Source organism: Podarcis tiliguerta, assembly GCF_965153285.1.
Source record: "Podarcis tiliguerta genome assembly, chromosome: 10".
NCBI classification, from domain to species: Eukaryota; Metazoa; Chordata; class Lepidosauria; order Squamata; family Lacertidae; genus Podarcis; species Podarcis tiliguerta.
The window spans coordinates 72907853-72932932 of record NC_139543.1 but is presented as its reverse complement, the minus strand read 5'-3'; the positions used below and the strand labels follow the sequence as shown (position 1 = coordinate 72932932).

General features: G+C 47.8%; 1 protein-coding gene across 5 annotated transcripts in view; it reads right to left on the bottom strand.

Moving 5' to 3' along the window:
* IMPDH1 (inosine monophosphate dehydrogenase 1) overlaps positions 1-25080 on the bottom strand; it is a 63165-nt gene that overhangs the window by 5308 nt on the left and 32777 nt on the right. For 3 of the 5 annotated variants that reach the window (XM_083402161.1, XM_083402164.1, XM_083402163.1), the window contains exons 3-14: positions 20798-20846; positions 18415-18516; positions 17789-17863; positions 15819-16025; positions 14515-14602; positions 12907-13106; positions 11601-11691; positions 10430-10525; positions 8406-8549; positions 7267-7411; positions 4070-4213; positions 1294-1377 (exon numbers count right to left, since the gene is read on the bottom strand). In XM_083402161.1, coding sequence (XP_083258287.1) covers positions 1294-1377; positions 4070-4213; positions 7267-7411; positions 8406-8549; positions 10430-10525; positions 11601-11691; positions 12907-13106; positions 14515-14602; positions 15819-16025; positions 17789-17863; positions 18415-18516; positions 20798-20846 — 1425 coding nt within the window. Of the gene's footprint in view, positions 1-1293; positions 1378-4069; positions 4214-7266; positions 7412-8405; positions 8550-10429; positions 10537-11600; positions 11692-12906; positions 13107-14514; positions 14603-15818; positions 16026-17788; positions 17864-18414; positions 18517-20797; positions 20847-25080 lie in introns of all 5 variants that reach the window. The other 2 variants (XM_083402165.1, XM_083402162.1) reach the window with 1 other exon arrangement.

Sequence of the window (25080 nt, the reverse complement as noted above, 5' to 3'; positions counted from 1 at the left end):
TAGATGGGCGGTGGAGCCTGGCTCAATGGCCGCAGGACGGCCCCCTGCGCTTCTTGGACCAGAAGACCCTTGGGATCCATTCCAGCTCTACAATACAGTGGTCCCTTGGTTCTCAAACTTAATCCGTTCCGGAAGTCAGTTCCAAAAGCAAAGCGATCCAAAAGTGAGGCGCGCTTTCCCATAGAAAGCAATGCAAAATAGATTAATCCGTTCCAGACTTTTAAAAACAACCCCCAAAACAGCAATTTAACATGAATTTTACTATCTAACAAGACCATTGATCCATTGACTTCCAAGATAGCGACGGGAGTAGCAGCCTCGCTAGAGCTCTCCCGCTCGAATCCATGGTTTTAACTAGCCGATAGCCGCTCCCTTGATTTTCCCACTGAAATGAGGCTGCATTTTAATGTTTTAATGTTGTATTTTAATCTTGTTTTTTAAGCTGTGGTTCAATCAGTTGTTTTTATATTTGGTGTTAGCCGCCCTGAGTCCAGTCTTGGCTGGGGAGGGCGGGGTATAAATTATTATTATTATTATTATTATTATTACTATTATTATTATTAAAATGAAAGCAATAGACAATGTACTGCAGTCAGTACCTGAACTGGGTTCCACGCAGTTGCAAAAACAAAACAAAAAAGCCGCTGAAACAAAAACGCAAAATAAAGAGCAAAAACAGACAGACCTCTACGTGGGACTCAAAACGGAGCACGTTCAGCTTCCGAAAAAGGTTTGCAAACCGGAACACTGACTTCTGGGTTTGCAGCCTTCGGGTTGCAAGTTGTTTGACTACCGAGCCGTTTGAGAACCAAGGGACCACTATATAGTTGGGACCACATAATGGATTTTCATCGGCTCCCAGTATGTTTTCAAGCACGATTCAAGGGGGGGGGGCTGACCTTGAAAGCCCTAGACGGCTGTGGCCCTGGACACCTGAAGGGCATCTAGTCCAACCCGCTGAAACGCAGGAAGAGGTTGGAGGGAGGAAATGAGCCCCCCCTTAAAAAATGAGCACCCACCTTCCGAGAAGCTGGGGGCGCAGCTTCCTCCCCCTCCGAGGCCGCCCTCCAGGAAGCCAGGGGCGGGCAGTGGGGTGACCCCCTTCTCTCCCTAGACAAGCCCTTGAAAAGGGGGGTGGGGGGCAGGAGATGCCTTGGGGGGGTCTGTGCTCAGGCAGGAAGGAGGTTTGAGAGCAGGAACGGAGGCAAGGGCAGCACCGGGGAAAGCAGAAAGGGGGGGGGAGGCCCAGATGGCGATGGATTTTCAGGGGGGCAGAAGGGGGGGGTTACTCACGAGTGCAGGCCGTGGACGCCCCCCTCGATCTGGGCCGACATCGTCCGCTTCTCAAACTTCAGTTCACCGGAGTACATCATGGACCTGCAAAGGAGATGCCGCCGGCTAAGCGTCTGAGGCGGAAGGGGGGGTCTCCAGGGGGCATCTAGTCCACCCCACCCCTGCTCAGGATGCGACGACGGTGTCCCCGGCCAGCCCCAGTGAAGAGGAGGCTGCTGCGCACCCCCCAAACCGCTCCAGCTCAGTCCCTCTTCTACTGTCCAACAGCTCTAACCATTGGGCGGCACTTCCCCCACCAACAGGAAGCCACAGTCACTCCCTGGACCCACCCGGTCAAACCCCGACAGCTAAACCACCCCGTCTTTAACCACGGAAGCAGGGCAGAGCCAGCCTCGCTAGAAGTCATCAATCACCCTTTCCTCCAGTGGCAGGGAGTTCCACAGTTCCGCCACGCTTTGCGCAGAGAAAGGCCTCCATCGTTTTAGAAGCAGCAGTCATGCTCGCCTCTTGCTCGCTTTCCCTTCAAGCCAGGGTACCCGGAACTCGGATCTCCAGCGGTTGCTGGACTACAGCTCCCATCATCTCTAGGACCAGTGGTCAGGGATGCTGGGAACTGTGGTCCCAAGACGATTTGGAAAACTAAAAAGAGACAGCCTGGTCCATCTGTGACAGACAGGCCGCCGGCCCTGGAGACTTTTGAAGACCCCTCTCGCGTTCTGACCCTTCTCCGAATGCGCCCTCAGAGGCTTTGTGTTCGAATCCTGCTGGCGGGTTTTCCATTTGGGGCATCCGGTCAGCCGCTGCGGGAACAGTATGCTGAACGAGACGGGCATGATCCAGCAAAATCTCCAGCACCCAGGGGGCTCACCGATGCAATTCTTAACAGCATCATAGAATCTCAGTCGAAAGGGACACGAGGGTCATCTAGTCGAACCCCCTTCAATGCGCGAATCTCAGCTAAAGTCTCCAGGATGGTTGTTCTCTTTTTGGCAGAGTTGGCTTAAGGCCGGCATAGGCAAGCTCCGGACCTCCAGATGTTTTTGGGACTACAACTCCCATCATCCCTAGCTAACAGGACCAGTGGTCAGGGATGATGGGAATTGTAGTCTCAAAACATCTGGAAGTTTGCCTAGGCCTGGCTTAAGGGATATTTTGTGGGATTCTTCTTCTCTTGGAAATCTGGTTGGAAGGAAGGAAGGAAGGAAAACCATCTATAAATAACCAAACCGAAATAACTAGGAGTCGGGTGCGATTTTAAAAACGCAGAAGTGGCTCATAAGCTGCCTCTCCAGCGGAACACCATTTGACGTAGTTTCCTCTGAGTCGCACGGGCGACAGCTGGGTTGGCGTTGGCAGCTGAGAAAAAGCTGCCATTTATTCCCACCTTCCGCCCACCTTCTGCGCGGAAAGGAAAATAACTTTGCCAAAACATTGTGAGATTTCAAGGGAAGCCTGCCAGCAGGCAGAATGCGCTCTCCCTACGGCGCTTGAGCAGCCACCCCACAGCGAGGGGCCTGGGATCCCCTTTTCACCCTCCTGGTCAAACCTCCTCCAAGTTTCCCGTGCCAGAATAAGGGAGAAGGGCCATCTCTCCCCTTACAGCGCAGAGCTAGACTGTGGAACTCCCTGCTGCAGGAGGCAGCGATGGCCAGAAACCTGGGTGGCTTTAAAAGAAGACTGGACTAATTTATGGGGTATGAAGGCGATCAGTGGCCGCTAGCACATCCCCCCACTTCTGAAGGAGCGGCAACTGCAACGCAGGGGGCTGTGGGGAGACGAATCGGCGCCAGGCCCCCCCTTCCAAAAGTCTGCATCCCGCACAGTGCCAGATTTCCGTATGAGCTAAACAAGCTGTAGCTTAGGGCCCCACTCTCTTGGGGGCCCCCCAAAAAATGAAAGGAAAACAACAACTGGAAGTACATTTCCAAAATATAAGATAAAAAAGCTAATAAAATCAAATCTACATACAGTGACAGTGTTTCGTGTTGTGTCGGCTCCTATGATGTAAGTCATGGGCCCCGCCTGCTAGCCTGCTCCCTAAAATATCCCTGGTTTGCTATCATTATTTCACGTTATAGCAAGTTTCTAGAGACTAGATTATAAGTCTTTGCAAATTGTGTTTCTAAAGGAACTTTTGTCATTGCCCAATGCCAATGTGTTTGCATTGTTAAGTTTGTTATGAATAAAAAATCATTTTAAGTTAGAGCTCAATAATCATTGCACGATTAATATACAGTGGAACCTCGTGCAGGAGGCACGTTCGCAACCCGCAGCATTCGCAACCTGCAGTGCCACGTCTGCGCACGCATGGGTCGCTATTCGGTGCTTCTGTACATGTGCAAAGCACAATTTAGCGCTTCTGCGCATGCGCCAAAACCCAGAAGTAACCCATTCTGGTACTTCCAGGTTCAGCGCAGTGTGCAACCCAAAATCGCATAACCTGAAGCGTCTGTAACCCGAGGTACCACTGTACTTCTTCTTAATTGTATTTCACTGTTAGTATACTTCTTAATTGTATTTCAGTTCAACAATTACTTTGATAAAATACCTATTCTGTGATGTGCCAATGGCTTTAGATACCTACGAGGTCCATCAATGAACATACTGTATAGCATTTATTTGACACAGAAAACAGGGTCCATTTGTTGTGGGCAAAGGACAGCTGGACATGGAAAGGGCCCCGTTACCTTCAGGAGCTGAGGGCCGCATCCAACCGAAATCCGGCCCTTGTCCCGGACCCCCCTGCGAGGAGAGAGAGGGCACCCCAGGGACTCACCTCAGGATGGAGAGGCTCTTTGCGCCAATGTCTTGGCAGCCGTGCTGGATGCCAGCGATCAGGTAGGGCACGAACTTCTGGATGGAGCCCTTGTCCTGGATGGAGCCGGAGACGCCTTGCGCCACCTTGACCTTGTCTCCCTCGCTGAAAAGGAAGGAGGAGACGCTGCGTGGGTCACTGTGCCCGTCTCCGGAGCCCCAGTTCACCCCCGGCTTCTGCCAACCACATTCTCTCTTCCCATCCATCAAACCTTCTGATGGCTAATCTGAAAACCTGCTAACGTACCAAACTCTTTTTTTTTCCCTCCCCCCCCCCCCCCAAATTTCTGTACATACAAGGGGTGGAGCAGGAATCAAAGGGGGGAAAATGAGCTTGTCTGACGTGGCATATTCTTAGATTGGAATAATGACTACAATGCACATAATAAAATTGTTGCAAGATCTAAGCCAACTATATAAATATGAATATAAATATGGTAACATTGCAGAGAATAAATGAAGAGAGAGAGAGAGAAAAGGAGAGAGGGGGGGGGAGAAAGAGAAAGAAAAGAGAAAAAGAGAAGAAGAAGAAGAAGAAGAAGAAGAAGAAGAAGAAGAAGAAGAAGAAGAAGAAGAAGAATAAAAATTTTATTTATATCCCGCCCTCCCCAGCCGAAGCCGGGCTCAGGGAGGCTAACAACACTAAAATAGTGCAACATTATAAAAACATTTAAGAAAAGAGAGAGAAAAAGAAAAGAAAACAGCAAAACCAAAAAAATTTGGAAGAATAAAAATACCTATCAATTGCTAAGTACAGTGGACACTCAGGTTGCAAACATGATCCGTGTGGGAGGCACGTTCACAACCCGCAGCACCACGTCTGCGCACGTGCAGGTTGCAATTCAGCGCTTCTGTGCATGCACAAAGTGCGATTTAGCACTTCTGCGCATGCATCAAAACCTAGAAGTAACCCGTTCCGGTACTTCTGGGTCCGACACGGTGGGCAACCCGAAAACATGCAACCTGAAGCATCTGTAACCCGAGGTATAACTGTACAGTGGAGCCTCTATTTACGACCGCCTCTGCTTGGGCCTGATACAAGTTGTGACCTCGGCAAACCCGCGTGCGCAGAAGCAGCTGCACATGCGCAGAAACACACTGCCGCCGAATGAGCCGGCACACAACGGCGCTTCTACCAGCCCCCCGGCTCAACTTACGGACGGAGCTCCGGAACGGATGATGTCCATTAAGCAGAGGTTCCACTGTAGTGTTTTATTTATCCCTAAGGGCTCCTACTCCCCGCGGGGGGTTTTCCAAAGCTGACAATGCCCTTAGTTTGTATGTCTCTGATTACATCCTTATTTCCATCATTGTCTCCTAAGATCTCTGAGCAGCTCTTCCAGGGCCAAAGTCAAGGGGGGGGGGCAGCCTTGCCTTGTCCCCTTCTGGGTATCCCAGGGTTTAGCCAAATCCAAGCGTTATGCAGGAAGGAAACCCCAAATACATCACAACGCCATGCTGGTGGCCATAATATAGCTGCCCTGGGACCTGCAGGTATGGGGCAGTATATACAAATATAATAATTATTATTATTAATAATAATAAACAACTTTTATTTGTATCCTGCCCTCCCCGGCCGAGATCGGGCAGCTAACATCCAATATAAACATTGATATAAAATCAAACAATAATTAAATCACCTCTTAGAAATGAATTGGGACAGAATTAAAATCTGAATTCAATGGCTTTCTGCAGGATTTGGGTTGGGGACCGTAAATGCTCATCAGGCCCAACGCTGATCTTATATGGGCCTGTGAGAATACTGGGAGGCCTCTTTCGTATCAGTTCTCATACAAAAATTTGGGGACATAATTTATAATGAAATCAAAAAGATCTTCTGATTAAAACAAACAACCTGAAGCCTTTGCATTAGGCATGATGCCCATTGGTATACAAAAAAAGCTACAGAACCCTTTTTCTGTATGCACCCGCAGTGGCGAGGATTTTAATAGCAAAAAAACTGGGAAGGCGACTTAATCCTCACAAAAACGGACTGGCAAGCGAAGATGATAGAATATTTAGAACTTGCAAAGAGGACTGGGAGAATAAGAGGAAACTCTAACCAGAAAGCCAGTAAAGATTGGACAATATTCAAAGAATATATTTGAAAGCACCGTGATAACACAAATCTCCTGACAGATTTGGATTGAATCTTGAAGTTTAAGGAAATTATAAAAGCAAAAAAAAAAATCTTTATAAGTAACAGAAAAGAATAATAAATAATGAAGTGCGTATAGATTAGTATAAAAAATACAATGAACTGAATTGGAATTCAAAGGGTATGTAATGTCAAATGATGTGATGTTAGTCAGTGCCTATGGTTTGCTTGTGTTCCTTTTGGCTTAGTTTACATTTTAAGTAAATTGTTTTGCAGTAAAGAATCTTTTCCAAAATTAAAAAATACAAATTTAAGGAATCATAACAAGCTTTGTGTATCGATCTCTACATTAGTATAACATTCTAAAGTCACTTGTAATAAGATGAAGAAGGTTTTAAAATGGGTTTTGTTAAGAAAAAAAGGACCTCATCTGAGTCGGGCTTTATGGGGGCTGCATTAAAAAAAATTAATCTGGAGGACCCCATTTTGGGGGATCTTTCTCTGCTGCGACTCCCCTAGTCTGTAAATTTTATTTTCAGTTTATGAAGCAATTCTATATCCTCCCACCACGCTGATGAAGAATTCTATGAAACAGCAGTCAATATCTGGAATCACTGTTCAGCGTTGGACATCATTTTTGCTGGAGACACAGAGCTTCACAGATTGTCTGTCATCGCACAAAGTCTGGGACCTCGCTTCATTTAAAGCTTTTCAGAGACTTTGAGACTAAAGATTTCATTTTAGACTTGTTACGGTTTGAAGGAACTCTATAAAAGATTGTTTATCGCATGTGGACATGGTTGTTGCGTTGCCTAGACATTGCTAGGCAATGAGGATGATTTGCCTTTGATCAATTGTTATGCTGAAATTTTCAATCAAAATTATTCAAAAGAAAAAAGGATGTCCCCTGGTGCGGCCACTCCCCCCCCGCACGCCCCCTTGCTCCGCCCCTGCCTGGAAGCCGCTGTCCCTTTGAATGCGCCCGCGTCCGGCCTGCGCAAAGCCAAGGCAGGAGCGCGCCTCCCTGCCCGCCCCTTGTGCCAGGTGGCCCCACTCCGTACCTGAAGTAGCGCTTCTGGCTGCTGCTGTTCTTCTCCATGGCGTCGAGGGAGCCCATCCCCCGGTACTTCTTCAGCCGGACCCCGTCCGAAAAGAAGTATTCGCCGGGGGCCTCCGTGGTGGCAGCCAGCAGGGAGCCCATCATCACTGGGGGAGAGGGAGAAAGGGGGATCAGGGCCAGAGTGCATGGGGGGAGCTGGGGGACACCAACCCAGGCGGCTGGGGAAGAGGACTGGGCAAACTGGTGGGCAGTGCTGCCCTAGGGCTGGAAGGGACGCCCAAAGGTCATCCATTCTGACCCCCTTTGATGCAGGACTCTCAGCTAATGCATCCATGACTGATGGTCATGCTCTGCTCAAAAACCTCCAGGGAAGGAGAGGAGATGGGAAGAGAACAGGGACTGGAATTGGAATCGACTGAGCTGGGCACAGATCATAGCTGTCAACTTTTCCCTTTTCTTACGAGGAATCCTATTCGGAATAAGGGAATTTCCCTTTAAAAAAGGGGGAAACATTGACAGCTATGGCACAGATTCAAGGATATAGAACAAGAAAAGAAGGACAGAATATTATGGAGAGACTTAAACACGGGCAGAAGAATTTACAAATTCCCAATCTGGAGGCCTGGGGGTGGGAATTACTGGAGGCCAAGGGGACATTAAAGAAAAAACATGCCTGACATTTGTCGAGAATAAACCTAATTTGGGAACCCCTCTTGGATTTTCCGCGAGAAAAGGAAATGAATGCCTTTGGACGTAAAAGAAAAATCAATTAACAGATAGCAGAGAAGATGAATGTTGTCATAGACTGAATGTCTTAAACAACCGGCAGATGGAAAATCAGAAGTCCTCTTTTTAACGACTTCTTTTTCCTTTCCCGCTTCTTTCTCTTCTCTTTCCCTTTCTCTTCTGTTTTTGCCTCTTTTTTCCATTTACATTAAGTTTTCTATTATGAATTGTTAAAAATAAAAAATCAACAAGCATCAGCGACGGAGACACAGAGCGAGGCGTCAGCTCAGCCAGAGGAGGAGGAGGCCACCAGCATGCATTTTATTATTACTATTAATAATAATAATAATAATAATAATAATAATAATAATGTTATTAATGATGATGGTGATGGCGACAGGATTCCCAGCTCACCTGTCGAGGCTCCCAAAGAAAGCGCCTTGACCACGTGGCCCACGGTTTGGATCCCGCCGTCGGCAATGACCGGTACGCCGAACCTGCGGGCGTACTCGGCTACTTTATAGACTGCTGTCCCCTGGGGCCGGCCGCACGCCATCACTGGCCAGGAGAGAGAAAAGGAAGAGGGGCCGTCACTGCCAGGGGGCCAGCCTCCTGGAGGACCCCGAAATTCTGAGCTGCCAGGGTGTGTGGTTTAAATGGTGATTTAGTTGTATTTAGAGACACGACACAAAAGGGAAGGGGGCGGGGAGGGAGAAGGAAAAAAGCAAGTTCAGGTTACGTGGCAGAGATAGCGAAGGGAGAAGCAGGGAGGGAAACATCTGAGACTCCTCAAATCCCAGGAGGTTACTTCGCCTTGAAGGAACTGCCCTCTGCATATGCTCAGAGGTGGCCTCTTTTAACTGCCTTACCCCTGGGAACGGAAATAGGTTCTGGGGCTTACGGGATGGAGCTATGAAGAAAGGGTGCAGCTGGAGAAAAAACTGCTCATGTAATAATAATAATAATAATAATAATAATAATTTATTATTTATACCCCGCCCATCTGGCTGAGTTTCCCCAGCCACTCTGGGCGGCTTCCAACAAAACACTAAAATACAATAACATTAAAAGCTTCCCTGAACAGGGCTGCCTTCAGATGTCTTCTAAAAGTTTGGTAGTTAATTTTCTCTTTGACATCGGGGGGGGGGGGCGTTCCACAGGGCGGGCGCCACCACCGAGAAGGCCCTCTGCCTGGTTCCCTGTAACTTGGCTTCTCACAGGGAGGAAACCGCCAGAAGGCCCTCGGCGCTGGACCTCAGTGTCCGGGAAGAACAATGGGGGTGGAGACTCTCCTTCAGGTCTACTGGGTCCCTGAGGCCGTTTTGGGCTTTCAAGGTCAGCACCAACACTTTGAATTGTGCTTGGAAACGGACTGGGAGCCAATGTAAGTCTTTCAAGACCGGTGTTATGTGGTCTTGGTGGCCGCTCCCATTCACCAGTCTAGCTGGTATATGCTACCACTGCGGCTAGGATCTTGCCAGCGCAAAGATGGAAGAGCGCTGAAATACCAACCAAAGAGGAATGGCAGGGGAAAGCGACGGAATAATACACGGAAATGGCAAAATGAATGGAAAGGCTTTGAGACAAAGACAACAGAGAGTTTAAGAAAGACTGGGAACCGTTTATGTCCTATCTGCAGAATCAACGTAAAGAAATGGACTTGGTTGCGGGGTTTGATTAAACACTTGCAATTAACAAAACAAATGCAGATATAGAAACACCATGTTAAAAGGATAGGAGAATAATAATTTTTTTAAAAAAATTTTTAAAGAATATGAAATAACCAATAAGCAGGGAGAGATAATATGCCCAAAAACCAGAAAAGGAAGTCATGGTGGGGGGTGGTTTGGGGATCTATATTATATTTTGGTTTTTTTGAAGCATAATAATAATAATAATAATAATAATAATAATAATAATAATTATAATAATAATTTATTATTCATACCCCACCCATCTGGCTGAGTTTCCCCAGCCACTCTGGGCGGCTCCCAATCAAGTGTTAAAACAGTACAGCATTAAATGTTAATATTAAATATTAAACATTACAATTAAAATGGCTGTGGTGATGACAAAATTGTATAGATAGCCAAGATCGTATTTTTCGCTCTATAAGACGCACCAGACCATAAGACGCACCTAGTTTTTGGAGGAGGAAAACAAGAAAAAAATATTCTTGATCCCAGAAGCCAGAACAGCAAGAGGGATCGCTGCGCAGTGAAAGCAGTGATCCCTCTTGCTGTTCTGGCTTCTGGGATAGCTGCGCAGCCTGCATTCGCTCCATAAGACGCACACACATTTCCCCTTACTGTTTAGGAGGGAAAAGGTGCGTCTTATAGAGCAGAACATACAGTATATATATTTTCAAAGGGCGCAGCGTTTGGGAGCTTCCCTCCCTCTCTCGGTAACCTTCGAACCCGCTCCCAGCCGGGACTCACCTTCCTGTGTGATGCAGATGGAGCCACAGCCCATGCCCACCCGGAGGGCGTCCACGCCAGCGTCGATGAGGTTCTTGGCCTGCGCTGCTGTCACCACTGTGCATCCAATAGGGGAGAAAGCAAAGGCACCTGTGAAATACCTGGCCGGCTGGGGGGGGGGGCTAGATGGCCTTTGGGGTGTCCCTGTCCAGCTCTACGCTTGCAGGTCTACTCAGAAGCGGCTAGGGACTAGGAATAATAAACATATGGCCAACTCTATAAATTCACAAGGTTCGTTTTGCTGCTCTACTCTTGAGGGGACAATGTCCCCTTCCCCATTTTTAGCTATTGGTATTCTAGCAGCTATCAGATTCCCATCGGGCCTGACACTGAGGAAAGAATGGGAATGTGTGGAAGAATATATGGCGAAATGTCGTTCAGAAACCATAGTAACAATATGTGTTGACTGAAGTTTGTAAAGTTAAGGATAAAATATGGAAAGATGGTTAAGGGGGGATATGCAAACAATATTTACAATACCTTAGATGAGCTAAGGTGGAGGGAAATCATAGGGGTAGGAATAAGGTAAAAATATGTAATTAAAAAGAGATGCTTATATTATATATTGTATAACTTGGAAGGTATGAAAAAATATAATGATTGGTCTAAGTAACCAAAAAGATCAGGAGTTTTTTTCTTTGAATAGAGGGCAGTATTGTGGTCCCCCCCCCCCCATGTTACCTCTATTATCAATTTAGGGTTTTTCTTCTCTGGGAGATGCATTGTCTTTGTAAAACAAACACTGCTTTTCTCCAATTTCTCTGTTAACGGCGAAGAATGGAAATAGAATAAAGTTTTACTGATTTGGGGGGGAAAAGGGAAAAAATATGTATCTGAATGTATAACCATAAAAAAATAAAAATAAAATTATTATCCTTATTTTCAGAAGCAAACCCTACTGAAGTCCCTGGGGCTTACTCGTGAGTAAACAGGATCGCAGCTGAACCTCTCTGTTTCGATTTCCTCCTTTATTCCCCCACCCCTCCAGAAATTTGACCAACGAGCAAAATAAAACAGGCTTTATTACCTCGGCTGAAACTCCCCACCCAACCACCCCAAGGGGGGGGGGAGAACAGTGTTCTTGGGGGGGGGGGGAATCCTGTTCCCCTGCCAAGGCCATCCAGATACTCACCATTGCCCCCAATGACCTGGAGATCTGGGTATTTGTGTTTGATGTAGTGGATCATGCCGATCTGATAGACGGAGTTTCCCTGAGATGAGTCCTTTTTTTTGGTGGTTGGGGGGGGGGAAGGAAAGAGAAGAGAAGAGCCTGTTAACATTCCCGCATTGCAGGGGGGCTGGTCTAGATGGCCCTTGGGGGTCCCTCCAAACTCTACCGTTCTAGGATTCTACGAGGGTTCGAATCTCCACTGGGCCTCGGAGGCCCGACGCTGCCTTCCTGCGCCCAGCCCACCTCGCAGGGTTGTGGTGGGGGTTGAATGGCAGAAGGGCAGAATCAGGCCCACCCCCTCAAGCTCCTGGGAGGTGCATATAATTAACATTTCATAGGCTGCCCCCAATTTGCAAAGGCAGCTACAGCAGTACCTTGGTTCTCAAACTTACTGTATATACTCGAGTATAAGCCAACATTTTCAGCATATTTTTTATGCTGAAAAAGCCCCCCTCGGCTTATTTCCCCAGTTTTTTTGTGCTAAAATTAGGTGCCTCGGCTTATATTCAGGTCGGCTTATACTCGAGTATATATGGTAATCCGTTCCGGAAGTCTGTTCGAAAACCAAAGCGTTCCAAAACCAAGGCGTGCTTTCCCACAGGAAGCAATGCAAAATGGATTAATCCGTTGCAGATTTTTAGAAACAACCCCCAAAACAGCAGTTGAACATGAATTTTACTATCTAACGAGACCATTGATCCATAAAATGAAAGCAATAAACAATGTATTGCAGTCACGCAATCAATCCGTCAGGAGCTGAACTGGGTTCCACACAGTCACAAAAACAAAAAACAAGAGCCACAAAAACACAAAATAAATAGCAAAAAGAGACAGACCTCAGTATAACACGCGAAATGGAAATTATCTGAAAATTATCTGAAGAAGTGTGCATGAAAGCTCATACCAATAACTAACTTAGTTGGTCTCTAAGGTGCTACTGGAAGGAATTTTTTAATTTTATTTATTTAATTTTATTTTGTTTCCACTCAAAACAGAAGTGCGGCACTCAAAACGGAGCACGTTCGGCTTCCGAATAAAGTTCGCAAACCGGGACACTGACGTCCGGGATTGCACTGTTTGGGTTCCAAGTTGTTTGAGTGCCAAGGTGTTTGAGAACCAAGGCGCCACTGTACTCGTCTTATTCTCCAGGTGCAAAACCGGACGGGGGAGCCAGCCCTTCCGAAAAAGCGCCTCTGCGGATTCAGCACAGAGGACCATCCTTGCCCCCGGAGCCACAGCCCTCCAGCCAGACGAGGCGGGCACCCACCAGCACGACCACGTCGACGCCCGCCTGCATGAGGAGGTCGAGGCGGTACTTGTCGTCTTCCCGGGTGCCAATGGCCGCCCCGCACAGCAGCTGCTTCCGGGAGTCTTTGGAGGCCAGAGGGTAGTCGCGGTTCTTCTTCAGGTCCGTGCGGGCGATGATGGCCACCAGCTCGTCCACGTCGTTCACAATTGGCAGCTTCCCTGCGCGGAGGAGGGCAGAGGGAGGCAGGGCAGCTGAGAGCCTGGCGGCAGGATCGGGCCCAAGGGGGCCCCAAACCGCCCAGCAGCCAGAAAAAGAGGGAACATTTTATCACATGTGGTGGGAATGTAAAAAAGTTAAATGCTTTTGGGAGATGATATAGAATGAGTTGAAAAAAATGTTGAAATATACATTTATAAAGAAGCATTTTTATTGGGCGTTGTGGGGAGTGACATAAATAGAAAGGAATGTAAGCTCTTTTTATATGCAATAACAGTACGTTTCTGAGCACAATTCAAAGTGCTGGTGTTGACCTTTAAAGCCCTAAACAGCCTCGGCCCAGTATACCTGAAGGAGCGTCTCCACCTCCATCGTTCTGCCCGGACGCTGAAGTCCAGCGCCGAGGGCCTTTTGGTGGTTCCCTCATTGCGAGAAGCAAAGCTACAGGGAACCAGACAGAGGGCCTTCTCGGTAGTGGCGCCCACCCTGTGGAACACCCTCCCACCAGATGTCAAAGCAATAAATAACTACCTGACATTTAGAAGACATCTTAAGGCAGCCCTGTTCAGGGAAGTTTTTAATATGTGATATTTTACTGTATTTTTTGTTTCTATGGAAGCCGCCCAGAGTGGCTGGGGAAACCCAGCCAGATGGGCGGGGTACAAATAATAAATTATTATTATTATTATTATTATTATTATTATTATTATTATTATAACAGCAGCAAGAATATTATTGGCCCAAAAATGGAACCAAGAAGGGTTACCGACGATTGAAGAATGGAGGATGAAGTTAATGGACTATGCAGAATTAGATAAACTAAAAGGAAGGATTTGAAACCGGCAAGACCGGAAATTAACGGAAGACTGGAGTAAATTTAGGGACTATTTGAAAAGTATTTGTGAAGAACAGACGACGTTTGTAGGGTTGCAAGAAGTTTTGTGAGGAGTATTATTAGAAGTATTGTAATAATGGAGAAGGGGGAGGCTGATTTGTTAAGAGATGTAACGGCAATATAAAGTTAAGAAATGCATAAGAAGTGGTTAAAACGGTGGATCATCAGAGGTGCTGATGGAAGTCTAAAAAGACAGTATAAGTGATAAGATTTGTGGTACATTTTATAATTTATATGTTAAAATTAATAAAAAATGTTATATATAAAAAAACCGCCCAGCACCCTGCTCTGGCAGCGGCCAACCAGGGAGGAAGACTGCAAGTGGGGCCTGACTCTGGCTCCCCACCGCCTGGTACCCAAAGGTAGACTGCCCCAGGGGGTGGAGGTTCTGCTCTAATTCCTGCAGCAGAACCGGCCCAGATTACCGGCTCTGACTGAGGAGGGCAGAGCAAAGCCAGCCTTAGGGGTCCATGGGGGGAAAGGGTTACCCACCCTACCCCCCCCCCCCCGCGTACCTTTTTTGCTCCTCTGAAGGATCTCGTTGGCTTCTTTCAGCGTGACTCCGGCGGGGGCCACCACCAAGTCGTTGCGCTTCGTCATGACCTGCGTGGGGGGCAGGAAAGGGGGCTGTCTGGGGTGAACTGGCCCCAGACACACAAACACACACAGAGCCAGTTTGGCCACCCCAAGAAAACTGGGACCGGGCATTTTGGGGGCGCCTCTAGATCTCCTGGATGCGGGTGGCACTGTGGTCTAAACCACCGAGCCTCTTGGGCTTGCCGATCAGAAGGTCGGCGGTTCGAATCCCCGCGACGGGGTGAGCTCCCGTTGCTCAGTCCCTGCTCCTGCCAACCTAGCAGTTCGAAAGCACATCAAAGTGATCATGCCTGACCTTCCTCTCAAGGGCTCTCGGCTGGTGGCCCTCGCGGCCTCAAAGTGGGAGGGAATTCCACAGTTGGACTATGTGCCGTGCCTCCATTCCAGGTATAGTTTGAGAAACTTCCCTATGCATCTCCCAAGACACTGCAACTAATCCAGAATGTGGCAGCTAGACTGGGGACTGGGAGCGTTCGCTGGGACCACATAACACCCGTCCTGAAAGACCTACATTGGCTCCCAGTACGTTTCCAAGCTCACTTCAAAGTGTTGGTGCTGACCTTTCAAGCGCTAAACTTGGCCCAGTATCCCTGAAGGAGCATCTCCACCCCCATCATTCAGCCTGGACACTGAGGTCCAGCTCCGAGGGCCTTCTGGCGGTTCCCCCCTGTGAGACATGAAACTACAGGGAACCAGGCAGAGGGCCTTCTCGGTGGTGGCGCCCGCCCTGTGGAACGCCCTCCCACCAGATGTCAAGGAAATAAACAGCTATCTGACTTTTAGAAGGCATCTGAAGGCATTCCTGTTTAGGGAAGTTTTTAATGCCTGATGTTTTATTGTGTTTTAATATTTTGCTGGAAGCCGCCCAGAGTGGCGAGTCAGATGGGTGAGGTATAAATAATAAATTATTATTCTAATATTATTATTATGAAGAAGAAGGACTTTCTTTGTCTGTCCTGAATCTTCTCAGAGGATGGAGGAAGACACAAGGGCAGCATTTGAATTGGGTGCCGAGCAGGAGACGGGAGACCTCCCCACGAATTCAAGGCAGTGGCAGAAATTCAAGAGAGATCCTTTTTTTCAGCAGCTGTGCCCTCTTTCCCCCCGACCCACATTGCAGGGGGTTGGACTGGATGACCCCTGGGGTTCCCTCCCAGCTCTACGCCCGTTCCTTCCCTTTCGTCTTGGCTGCTGCCAAGGGAGGCGGGCACCTGGCTCCTACCTCGCTGAGCACGATGCCGTAATCCTTCTCGGAAAGGAAGTCGATGTCCCGGGAGGTGACGATGCCCACCAGCTTGCTGCCCATCTTGCCCGTCTCAGTGACCGGGATGCCCGAGAAGCCGTGCCGGATCTTGGCCTCGAAGACGTCGCCCACCGTGTGCGCAGGGCTCAGCACCACCGGGTCCGTGATGAAGCCCTGCTCAAATTTCTGCAGAGAGAGGAGAGAATAATTGGGTGCCCTCTTCCCACCTTGGATCCAATCTACACTTCCAGGCAGTGCCATAAGAAAGCTGCAGAGATAGCGCAGGATAGTGTGCACCCCAAAAATGATCTCTTTCAGCTTCTGCCTTCTGGAAGAAGGTCCAGGGTTATAAAGACCAGGACTAGCCGCCTGAGAAACAGTTTCTATCCAAATGCGGTTTTGGTTTTAAACGCAGTGTAAGGTAGTCTTTAGATGCGGGTGGTGCTGTGGGTTAAACCACAGAGCCTAGGACTTGCCGATCAGAAGGTCAACGGTTCGAATCCCCGTGATGGAGTGCGCTCCTGTTGCTCGGTCCCTGCTCCTGCCAACCTTGCAGTTTGAAAGCACGCCAGTGCAAGTAGATAAATAGGTACCGCTCCAGCGGGAAGGTAAATGGCGTTTCCGTGTGCTGCTCTGGTTCGCCAGAAGCGGCTTAGTCATGCTGGCCACATGACCCAGAAGTTGTACGCCGGCTCCCTTGGCCAGTAAAGAGAGATGAGCGCCGCAACTCCAGAGATATCTGCAACTGGACCTAATGGTCAGGGGTGCCTTTACCTTTACTTTAAGGTAGTCTTTATGTGAGTATCTTGTATTTAAAAATGGGGTATCAGAGTTTTTAGGGGGCTAACCAGGTTGGGATAGCAGACTTGTTGGTTTTGAATGTCGTATGTAGATTCCCCCCCCCCCAATTTCGTTGTTCTGTATGGGACAATGACAATAAAGATTATCACATCGTATCGTAAACCTTGCCAATCCCTGCGCCAGGAGAATCCAAGGCCAGGGACACGCCCCCCCCCGGGATAAACTGGGGTGGCACCAGGAAACACCTGCAAGCCCACCCTGCCTTCCTCCAGGCTGCGTGTCTCACACACAGTTCACACCCTCCATAAATGTGTCCATTCCTCTTTTAAAGCAATCCTTCAGCGGGGAGTTCCGCAGTTCAACTCTGCTCTGCGAAAAAGGGCTTTATTTTACCTGCCCTGAACCTCCCAGCGTTCAGTTCCATTGGAGGCCTGCGAATTCTGGTATTTTAAGAGAGCGACTAGGATTTTACTAGCCCAGAAATGGGAGGATGGCAAGATGCCAATGAAAGAAGAGTGGCAAGCGGAACTTATGTACTGCGCCGAAATGGCGAAGCTGACGGGAAAACTCAAAGACAAGGACAGTAAAGACTTTTTAGAAGACTGGGAACCGTTTACGATGTGCTTACAGGAAACGGACTCACTAGCGGGGTTTGAGTAAACACTTACAATCAAGGGGGGAAGTGTGTAAATCAAGGAGCAACGATTGGGAAAACAACAAAGATGTAATTTGGAAAGATATAGTATAAAAATGGTAAGAATAGAAGAATATTTAGTTGGAAGATTTTTAAAATCAAGGTAAACAAAGCAAGCAGAAGGAGCAAATATTTAAAGAACCAGAAGAGAAGGTTGCTGGAAGTCAAGGGGGGGGGAGGGATTTGGATTTATGAATTTTTAAATTGTGTTTATGATGATTGTGTTGCATATAAAATTATAAAACCTAATTTTAAAAAAGGAGAGCGAGAAAAACTTTCCCCGGCTGTCCCCTTCCTCCCTGCCAGGCATCATCTTACAAACCCTTCCTTCCTTTTTCGGCCAGCCAGGGGGCAGGAGTGGTCCTTCTCCCCCCGACTACCCTGGGGTCGGCCTCGCGGCTCTGGCCCCACCCCAATACGGAGCCCTTCGCCAGCCCCAAATCCGGGCGCTCACCTTGACTTTCCGGACCTCGTTGGCCTGGAATTCCGGGGTGCAGTTGTGATGGATGATCCCAATGCCGCCCATGAGCTGCAGGGGGGAGACAAGCGGGGCGGGGGGGGGCAAAGTCACAGGGGCTGCATTCTCCCAGGTCCCAGCCCCCCAGATTCCCCACCCCACTCCTAAACTCTGGGTGCTGTTTTCTCCCCACACTGAGCCCCCTTTTAACCATGGAAAGGGCGTCATACCAGTAAATCTGTGTGTCTGTGTGAATGCCTCCAGGCAAAGTCTGTTTTGGGGGGCCTAATCCAGCCCACCAGTTGGTCTAATCCAGCCCCCCCCCCCGTGTCAATTTATTTCCTGGGGTAAAATCCTAAAATAAACCTCACCAACTTAAAAAAAGCTCAACAACCAACTGTGGGGTAAAATCTTTCAAATGTCACCCATTTCAATCCTTTCTTTGGCCCTTCACTTCATCAAATCTGGCCCTCTTTGGAAAAAGTTTGGACCCCACTGCCCCAGACCCACGGGCAAAACTGCCTCCCCGGGGCTCCTGCTGGGGGGAAGACGTGGAAACAGAGTGGGGGGACCATCCCCACCCCCTGGGAGGCCCTGCCCCCTCTCTGGGGACGGCCACTCACCGCCATCGCAATGGCCATGTCTGACTCGGTCACCGTGTCCATCGGGGAGGAGATGAGAGGCGTCTTGAGGGTGATCTTGCGGGTCAAGGCTGACGTCAGGTCCTGCGGAGGAGGGAGAGGGGGGTGGAGGGATGGAAGAGACCCCAAGGCTCATCCGGCCCAACCCCCAGGGCGCCCCCAAACCCCAAAGAGCCACAAGAGGGCCAGGTGACACTCAGCACCAGAGGTTCTCCAAGTGGGCGCTCTCGCCCCCTGGAAGGCAGCGCAAGAACCTTGGCGGGGGGTGACAAGAGGCATGGGGGCGGCAGGGAGGTGCTGGGGGTGTTAATGATGATGATAATAATAATAATTTATTATTTGTACCCCGCCCATCTGGCTGGGTTTCCCCAGCCACTCTGGGCGGCTCCCAATCAAATGTTTAAAAATACATCAAAATGTCACACATTAAAAACTTCCCTGAAGTTTTCGATGGCTCTCTGACTTTAAAAAACCGATATCCCTAGATAAAGTTCACCCGTTCTGTCAAATTCATTGCGCTCAATAGTTTCCATTGGACTTTGAATAAAGGGGAAACTCATTTTTTATTTTTATTTTTTATTGTGTGGTTATTTTCCTTAGTAGGTCATGTGAATAATAATGTTCTCAATAATTGCTTTTTGCATGCGCCGGGGATGAGTTTATGGGCAGACATGGCCAAACTTGGCCCTCCAGATGTTTGGGGACTACAAATCCCATCATCCCTAGCTAACAGAACCAGTGGTCAGGGATGATGGGAATTGTAGTCTCAAAACATCTGGAGGGCCGAAGGGGGGGGGTTTTCAAACGATAAATTTTCTCCATAGACATACGACTTCCCGTCCTGTCCAATTTCCCACCATATTAATAAACTCATTGCTTAAATTTGTCTGTTTTATTATTACGAAAGTAGTAGTAATAATAATAATAATAATAATAATAATAATAATAATAATAATTTATTCTTTGTACCCCGCCTATCTGGCTGGGCTTCCTCAGTCACTTTTCCAACAAAGACTAAAAATACATTAAAATGTCACACATTTTAAGTAAGGCTGCTCCTATCTATTTCTCTTAACGTATAGTATTTACCAAAGTTATTCCAAGGCGGCTGCCGTACTGAGATTGCAGCAACTGCTTTTGAAATATTCCTTGAAGAATTCCCACCTGGAGGCGTCTCTCATTTCGTCCCTTGCAAAGAATCCTAGTTTCCTGGGGTCGTTGGGAACTGTAGCACCGCAAGGGAGAGGGCTCCTTCCCCCCCCAGCATTTCTCGCCTCGGCCGCCCGCCTGACCTTCACCGTCCCGGCCAGCCGATTAGGCACCGGCTCCATTTGGCCTAATTAGCCTTGACGAGCTTATCTCCACAGGGCCGGCATCGTCCCCACCCCCAGCCCAGGCTGCGCCACGCCAGCGCTCCCCAAACCGGTGCCCCCTCCCAGATGTTTAGAGGGCCCAGCCCTGGGCAGCACAGCTGGAGGTCAGGTGGGGAGCGGCTGGCGGGGTCCCAAACAGCGCAAGGCGAACCCTGCGGGGGCCAGGTATACCCCCCCCCCTTTTATGGTGTATTCGAAGCCTGTTTCTGCTTTTTTTTAGGAAAAGAAAGTTTGCCTAGTTATATAAAAAGAAAACACATATACCACTGTATCACAGAATGTACAGAAATACCATGTTTTTATTATTTTTATCGTGTTTTTAATTTTTTATTGTGTTTTAAATATTTTTTCGTGTTTTTAATATTTTTTCGTGTTTTTAATATTCTGTTGGGAGCCGCCCAGAGTGGCTGGGGAAACCCAGCCAGATAGGCAGGGTATAAATAAATTATTATTATTATTATTATTATTATTATTATTAATCACAAAAGAGCCATCTGACTCTCCCTCCTTGGAGGTTTTCCAGCAGAGCTGGGATGAGCATCGTTTGTCAGGGATGCTTTAGTGGAGATTCCTGCATTGGAGGGGGTCGGGCTGGATGACCCCTGGAGGGCCCCGTCCAACTCTACGATTCCATGAAAACCAGATAGTAAAATCACCAAAATATTGCAAAAGAGAGAAGAGCAAAATAATTCCCAACACCTACACCAGGGGGCTCATTTCTTTGGGAAGGAAGGGAAAGGTTAGGGGGCGTCGTGACCCACATGGAAAGAGGGATGGCTGGGGAATTCAGAGAGGGGAGCCAATGGCTTGTATATTTGTGCTGCTCTGCAGCTCATAAAGGGGGGGGGGGTCTCAGGTGACTGGCTAGGGAAAAGCCCCCTTGCAGCTCCCACCAAGGGGAGAGGGGAGCAGCCGCATGACTCAGCCCCCTGGGACCCCTCAGGCAGCCCCACCCAGCAAACGGCGCTGCCCCAGGCAGAACTCGAACTCACCACCTCGTCCGCCGTGAAGTCGATGAAGCCTGGGAGGATCAGGAAATCACTGAGGAGAAAGGAACGGACGGCGGTTAGCGGCAATCGGTGCATCACGGCGGGTTGGAATGCATGACCTCCGGGGGCCCCACCCACCTCTACCAATCTTTCCTTTTTTTAGTTAAATAATTGTTATTTATTTTCAATTACAGTGGACGCTCGGGTTGCAAACGTGATCCGTGCGGGAAGCACGTTCGCAACCCGTGCCCCGCGCATCTGTGCATGCGCGGGTTGCAATCGGCACTTCTGCACATGCGCAAAACATGATTTAGCGCTTCTGCGCATGCACCGAAACCTGGAAGTAACCGTTCCAGTACTTCCAGGTTCGGCGCGGTGCGCAACCTGAAATCGCACAACCCGAAGCGTCTGTAACCCGAGGTACGACTGTACAAAAATCCAGTTTGTGCCATATTATATTAATACCAAATAGCAATACCAATTCAAACACAAATCAATTACATAGCCAATTATAAATTTTGTGTGGCTTCCCACGGGCTGGCCTTCAAGGTCTGAGTCTCTTTAATTCTGCCGCCAGACTGTTGCTCAAACCAAATACAAATACAATATGAATGTACTGCCCATAAATGCTATTTCTATTCTAATCAATCCTGATAATAAGTAATATGGCATGTTTTAGGTAAAAGGTAAAGGGACCCCTGACCGTTAGGTCCAGTCGTGTCCAACTCTGGGGTTCCGGCGCTCATCTCGCTTTATTGGCCGAGGGAGCCGGCATACAGCTTCTGGGTCATGCGGCCAGCAGGACTAAGCCGCTTCTGGCGAACCAGAGCAGCGCACGGAAACGCCGTTTACCTTCCCACCGGAGCGGTACCTATTGATCTACTTGCACTGTGTGCTTTTGAACTGCTAGGTTGGCAGGCGCAGGGAGCAAGCAATGGGAGCTCACCCCGTCACAGGGATTCGAACTGCCAACCTTCTGATTGGCAAGTCCTAGGCTCTGTGGTTTAACACACAGTGCCACCTGTGTCTGAAGTATGGTACATCATAATTGGGACGCAGTGGTACCTCAGGTTACATACGCTTCAGGTTACAGATGCTTCAGGTTACAGACTCCGCTAACCCAGAAATAGTGCTTCAGCTTAAGAACTTTGCTTCAGTATGAGAACAGAAATCGTGCTCCGGTGGCGTGGCAGCACCGGGAGGCCCCATTAGCTAAAGTGGTGCTTCAGATGAAGAACAGTTTGAGGTTAAGAACAGACCTCCAGAACGAATTAAGTACGTAACCCGAGGTACCACTGTATTATGGTATAAAAGCTAAAAACAGAAAGAAAATGGGGTAATAATGAACTAAGAAGGAAACAGTTTACCAAAAACGAAAAGAGAATCGTGTTTAGGGTGAAGGAAGTCAATTGCCAGAAAAGAAGTATTGAAATTTTACGCCAGAAGAAACGCCAGAAGCCCAGCCACCCTCCACAACAACCCATGAAACAAACAGTACATAACATATCAGACAGGATCCTCACCTCAACTGAAACCAAAGTACTCTCCAAAGGTTTCAACTTTGCAGTCGCCCCGAGACGCATCCCCACGGAAAACATCATATGCGGAGTCGAAGCTAGCCTAACCAAAATCAATCCAGATGAAGCCAATAAAATCAGACTTGAAGTCACCAACATCCTCTGCTCCAGCAAACCACCCAGAAGCAATTTACACAAAGAAGAACAGAAAGCACTCACCAACCTGAGGAAAGACAACAACATAATCATTCTCCCAGCAGACAAAGGTAATGCCACTGTTGTGATGAACACATCGGACTACCAAGCAAAACTATCAAATCTACTCCAAGACCCTACCTACCAACCTATAAAAACAGATCCCACCACCTATCTGGAAAAAACCACCAAATCCAAAATAAAAGCCTCTCCTATCAGTGAAGAAATCCAGCTAAGAATCATCCCCAGAGAAAAATCATCCAGATGCCCCAAACTCTACGGCCTCCCCAAGATACACAAAGAAGGAACACCACTCAGACCAATAGTCAGCTCCATAGGCTCACCTCTACAAAATCTCGCTAAATTTCTCGCCAAGCAACTTCAGCCCTATGCAGAATCCATCTCTTCACACGTTCCAAACTCCTTCCAGTTCATAGAAACAATAAAGAAGCAAAACCTACAACCAAATGACCTACTTGTGAGCTTCGATGTTGTATCTCTCTTCACACAAGTGCCCATTAATGAAGCCTTGACAGCCATTCAAAACAAATACAATCCCCCCGAATACATCTTGGACCTGACCAACCACTGCCTAACCAACACGTACTTCATCCACAATGGACAAAGATACAAACAGATAGAAGGAGCACCTATGGGATCACCCCTCTCACCGGTCATCGCTAACCTGTACATGGAACACTTTGAAACCAATGCTTTAGACAAGTCAGAACACAAACCCAAACTTTGGCTCAGATATGTTGACGACACCTTTGTAATTTGGCCACACGGGAAGGAAAAACTGGATAGCTTCCTCACACATCTCAACAGCCTACACCCCAAAATACAATTCACTATGGAAATAGAAGCCAACAACCAACTTCCCTTCCTTGACGTCCTAATCTACAAAAAACCTGATGGCTCCCTAGGACACACTATCTACCGGAAAAAAACACACACCAACCGCTACTTACATGCACAATCACACCACCACCCTGCACAAATAAACTCCGTAGCCAAGACTCTCATCTCCAGAACCAAACGCCTGGCTGACGAAGACCACTTGACAACTGAGTTACAGAATCTCTCAAATGTGTTAATTGCCAATGGATACCAGCAAAACAGGGTTACGAAGCTAATCCAAAAAGAAACACCCCCCAAAAACCAAGACACAGAAGAAAACAATGGCATAGCCCTCCTTCCTTATATCAAGGGCACTACAGATAAAATTAGCAAAATCCTCCATAAACACAATATCAAAACAGCCTTTTGCACCAACCAAAAAATAGCCAATATCCTCAGAAACCCCAAGGATAAAATTCAGTTGGAAAACCAAGGGGTCTATGAAATACCCTGCAAAGTCTGCCCAGCCACGTACATTGGACAAACAAACAGACGAATAAATGCACGGATCGCAGAACACAAGAATGCCGTCAAAAAAGAAGAAAAAACTTCCTCTCTTTTCCAACACATGAAAGAAACAGGACACGAAATTAATTTTGCAGATTCCAAATTGCTCTTTAACATGGAACATCACCACAAGAGAATAATCATGGAAGCCATCGAGATAGAGAAACACCCTCACAACATGAACAAGCGTGACGACACATCCCGCTTGCCAGACATCTGGAAATTAGCCCTCCCCACAAAATCTGACACCAGATCCAGAGGCACACAGAACGCCATCACCAACCAACCACACCAGACCCAAACCCAGACCCTCTCCACAGATAAATTACAGACACCATCCAGTAGCCAAACCAGGGTGGCACCTCCGGATGCTGCACCCCCCTGCAATCCCTACACAGATCTGGCTGGCACAGGCCACAAAACCACAGCTCGCCCCTATACACGAAGCCAAGCCAGAGCACAACCAAGTGCAGTACAGCCATCTTCTCAGAAAAACTCTTCACAAAGTTCAAGAGTTCAAGACACGAAGGCTTTAGCAACTAATCCACACCTAATGACCCACCTAAGTGGGATTCAGGAAATCACTCAAGAAATCACTCAAGATATCCCTCAAGTAATTAAGGAACAAAAGAAGAAAAGGCACACTAGCCTGGGAACCTCCTCTCTGCCCAGAACATTGGAGGCTATACACCACACCTCCTCAACAGTATTTATAGGAACTCAAACACTGAGATCCTGCTCTGTTCCAGTAACAAGAAGCCGAAAGCACCAGCCTGAAGATGACGAGTGAGACCTCGTCGAAACGTCGCCTAGACACCCCAACTTTTACACGGGAAGACACCCGAGGACACCAAAACCTGCATTCCTGTACCCGTGAAAATCTACGAAAGCAAATATATATATATATATATATTTACATTGTTGACTATTTGATCTGTGCAAGTTTCTGTATGTCATTATGTTTTATTTGTATTCATTTGTTTGCTGTTTGTTGTTTGATTGTGTATTATTACTTTGATGTTTAGTTTTATGGCTGTGTGTGTGTGTGTGTTGTAAAAGAAACTTAACAACAATAATAATAAAAGACATAAGAGCATGGGAAGCACTGGGGCAGGATCCGGCCCAAAGGCGCCCATCTGGCCCAGCACCCTTTTCTCACAGTGACCC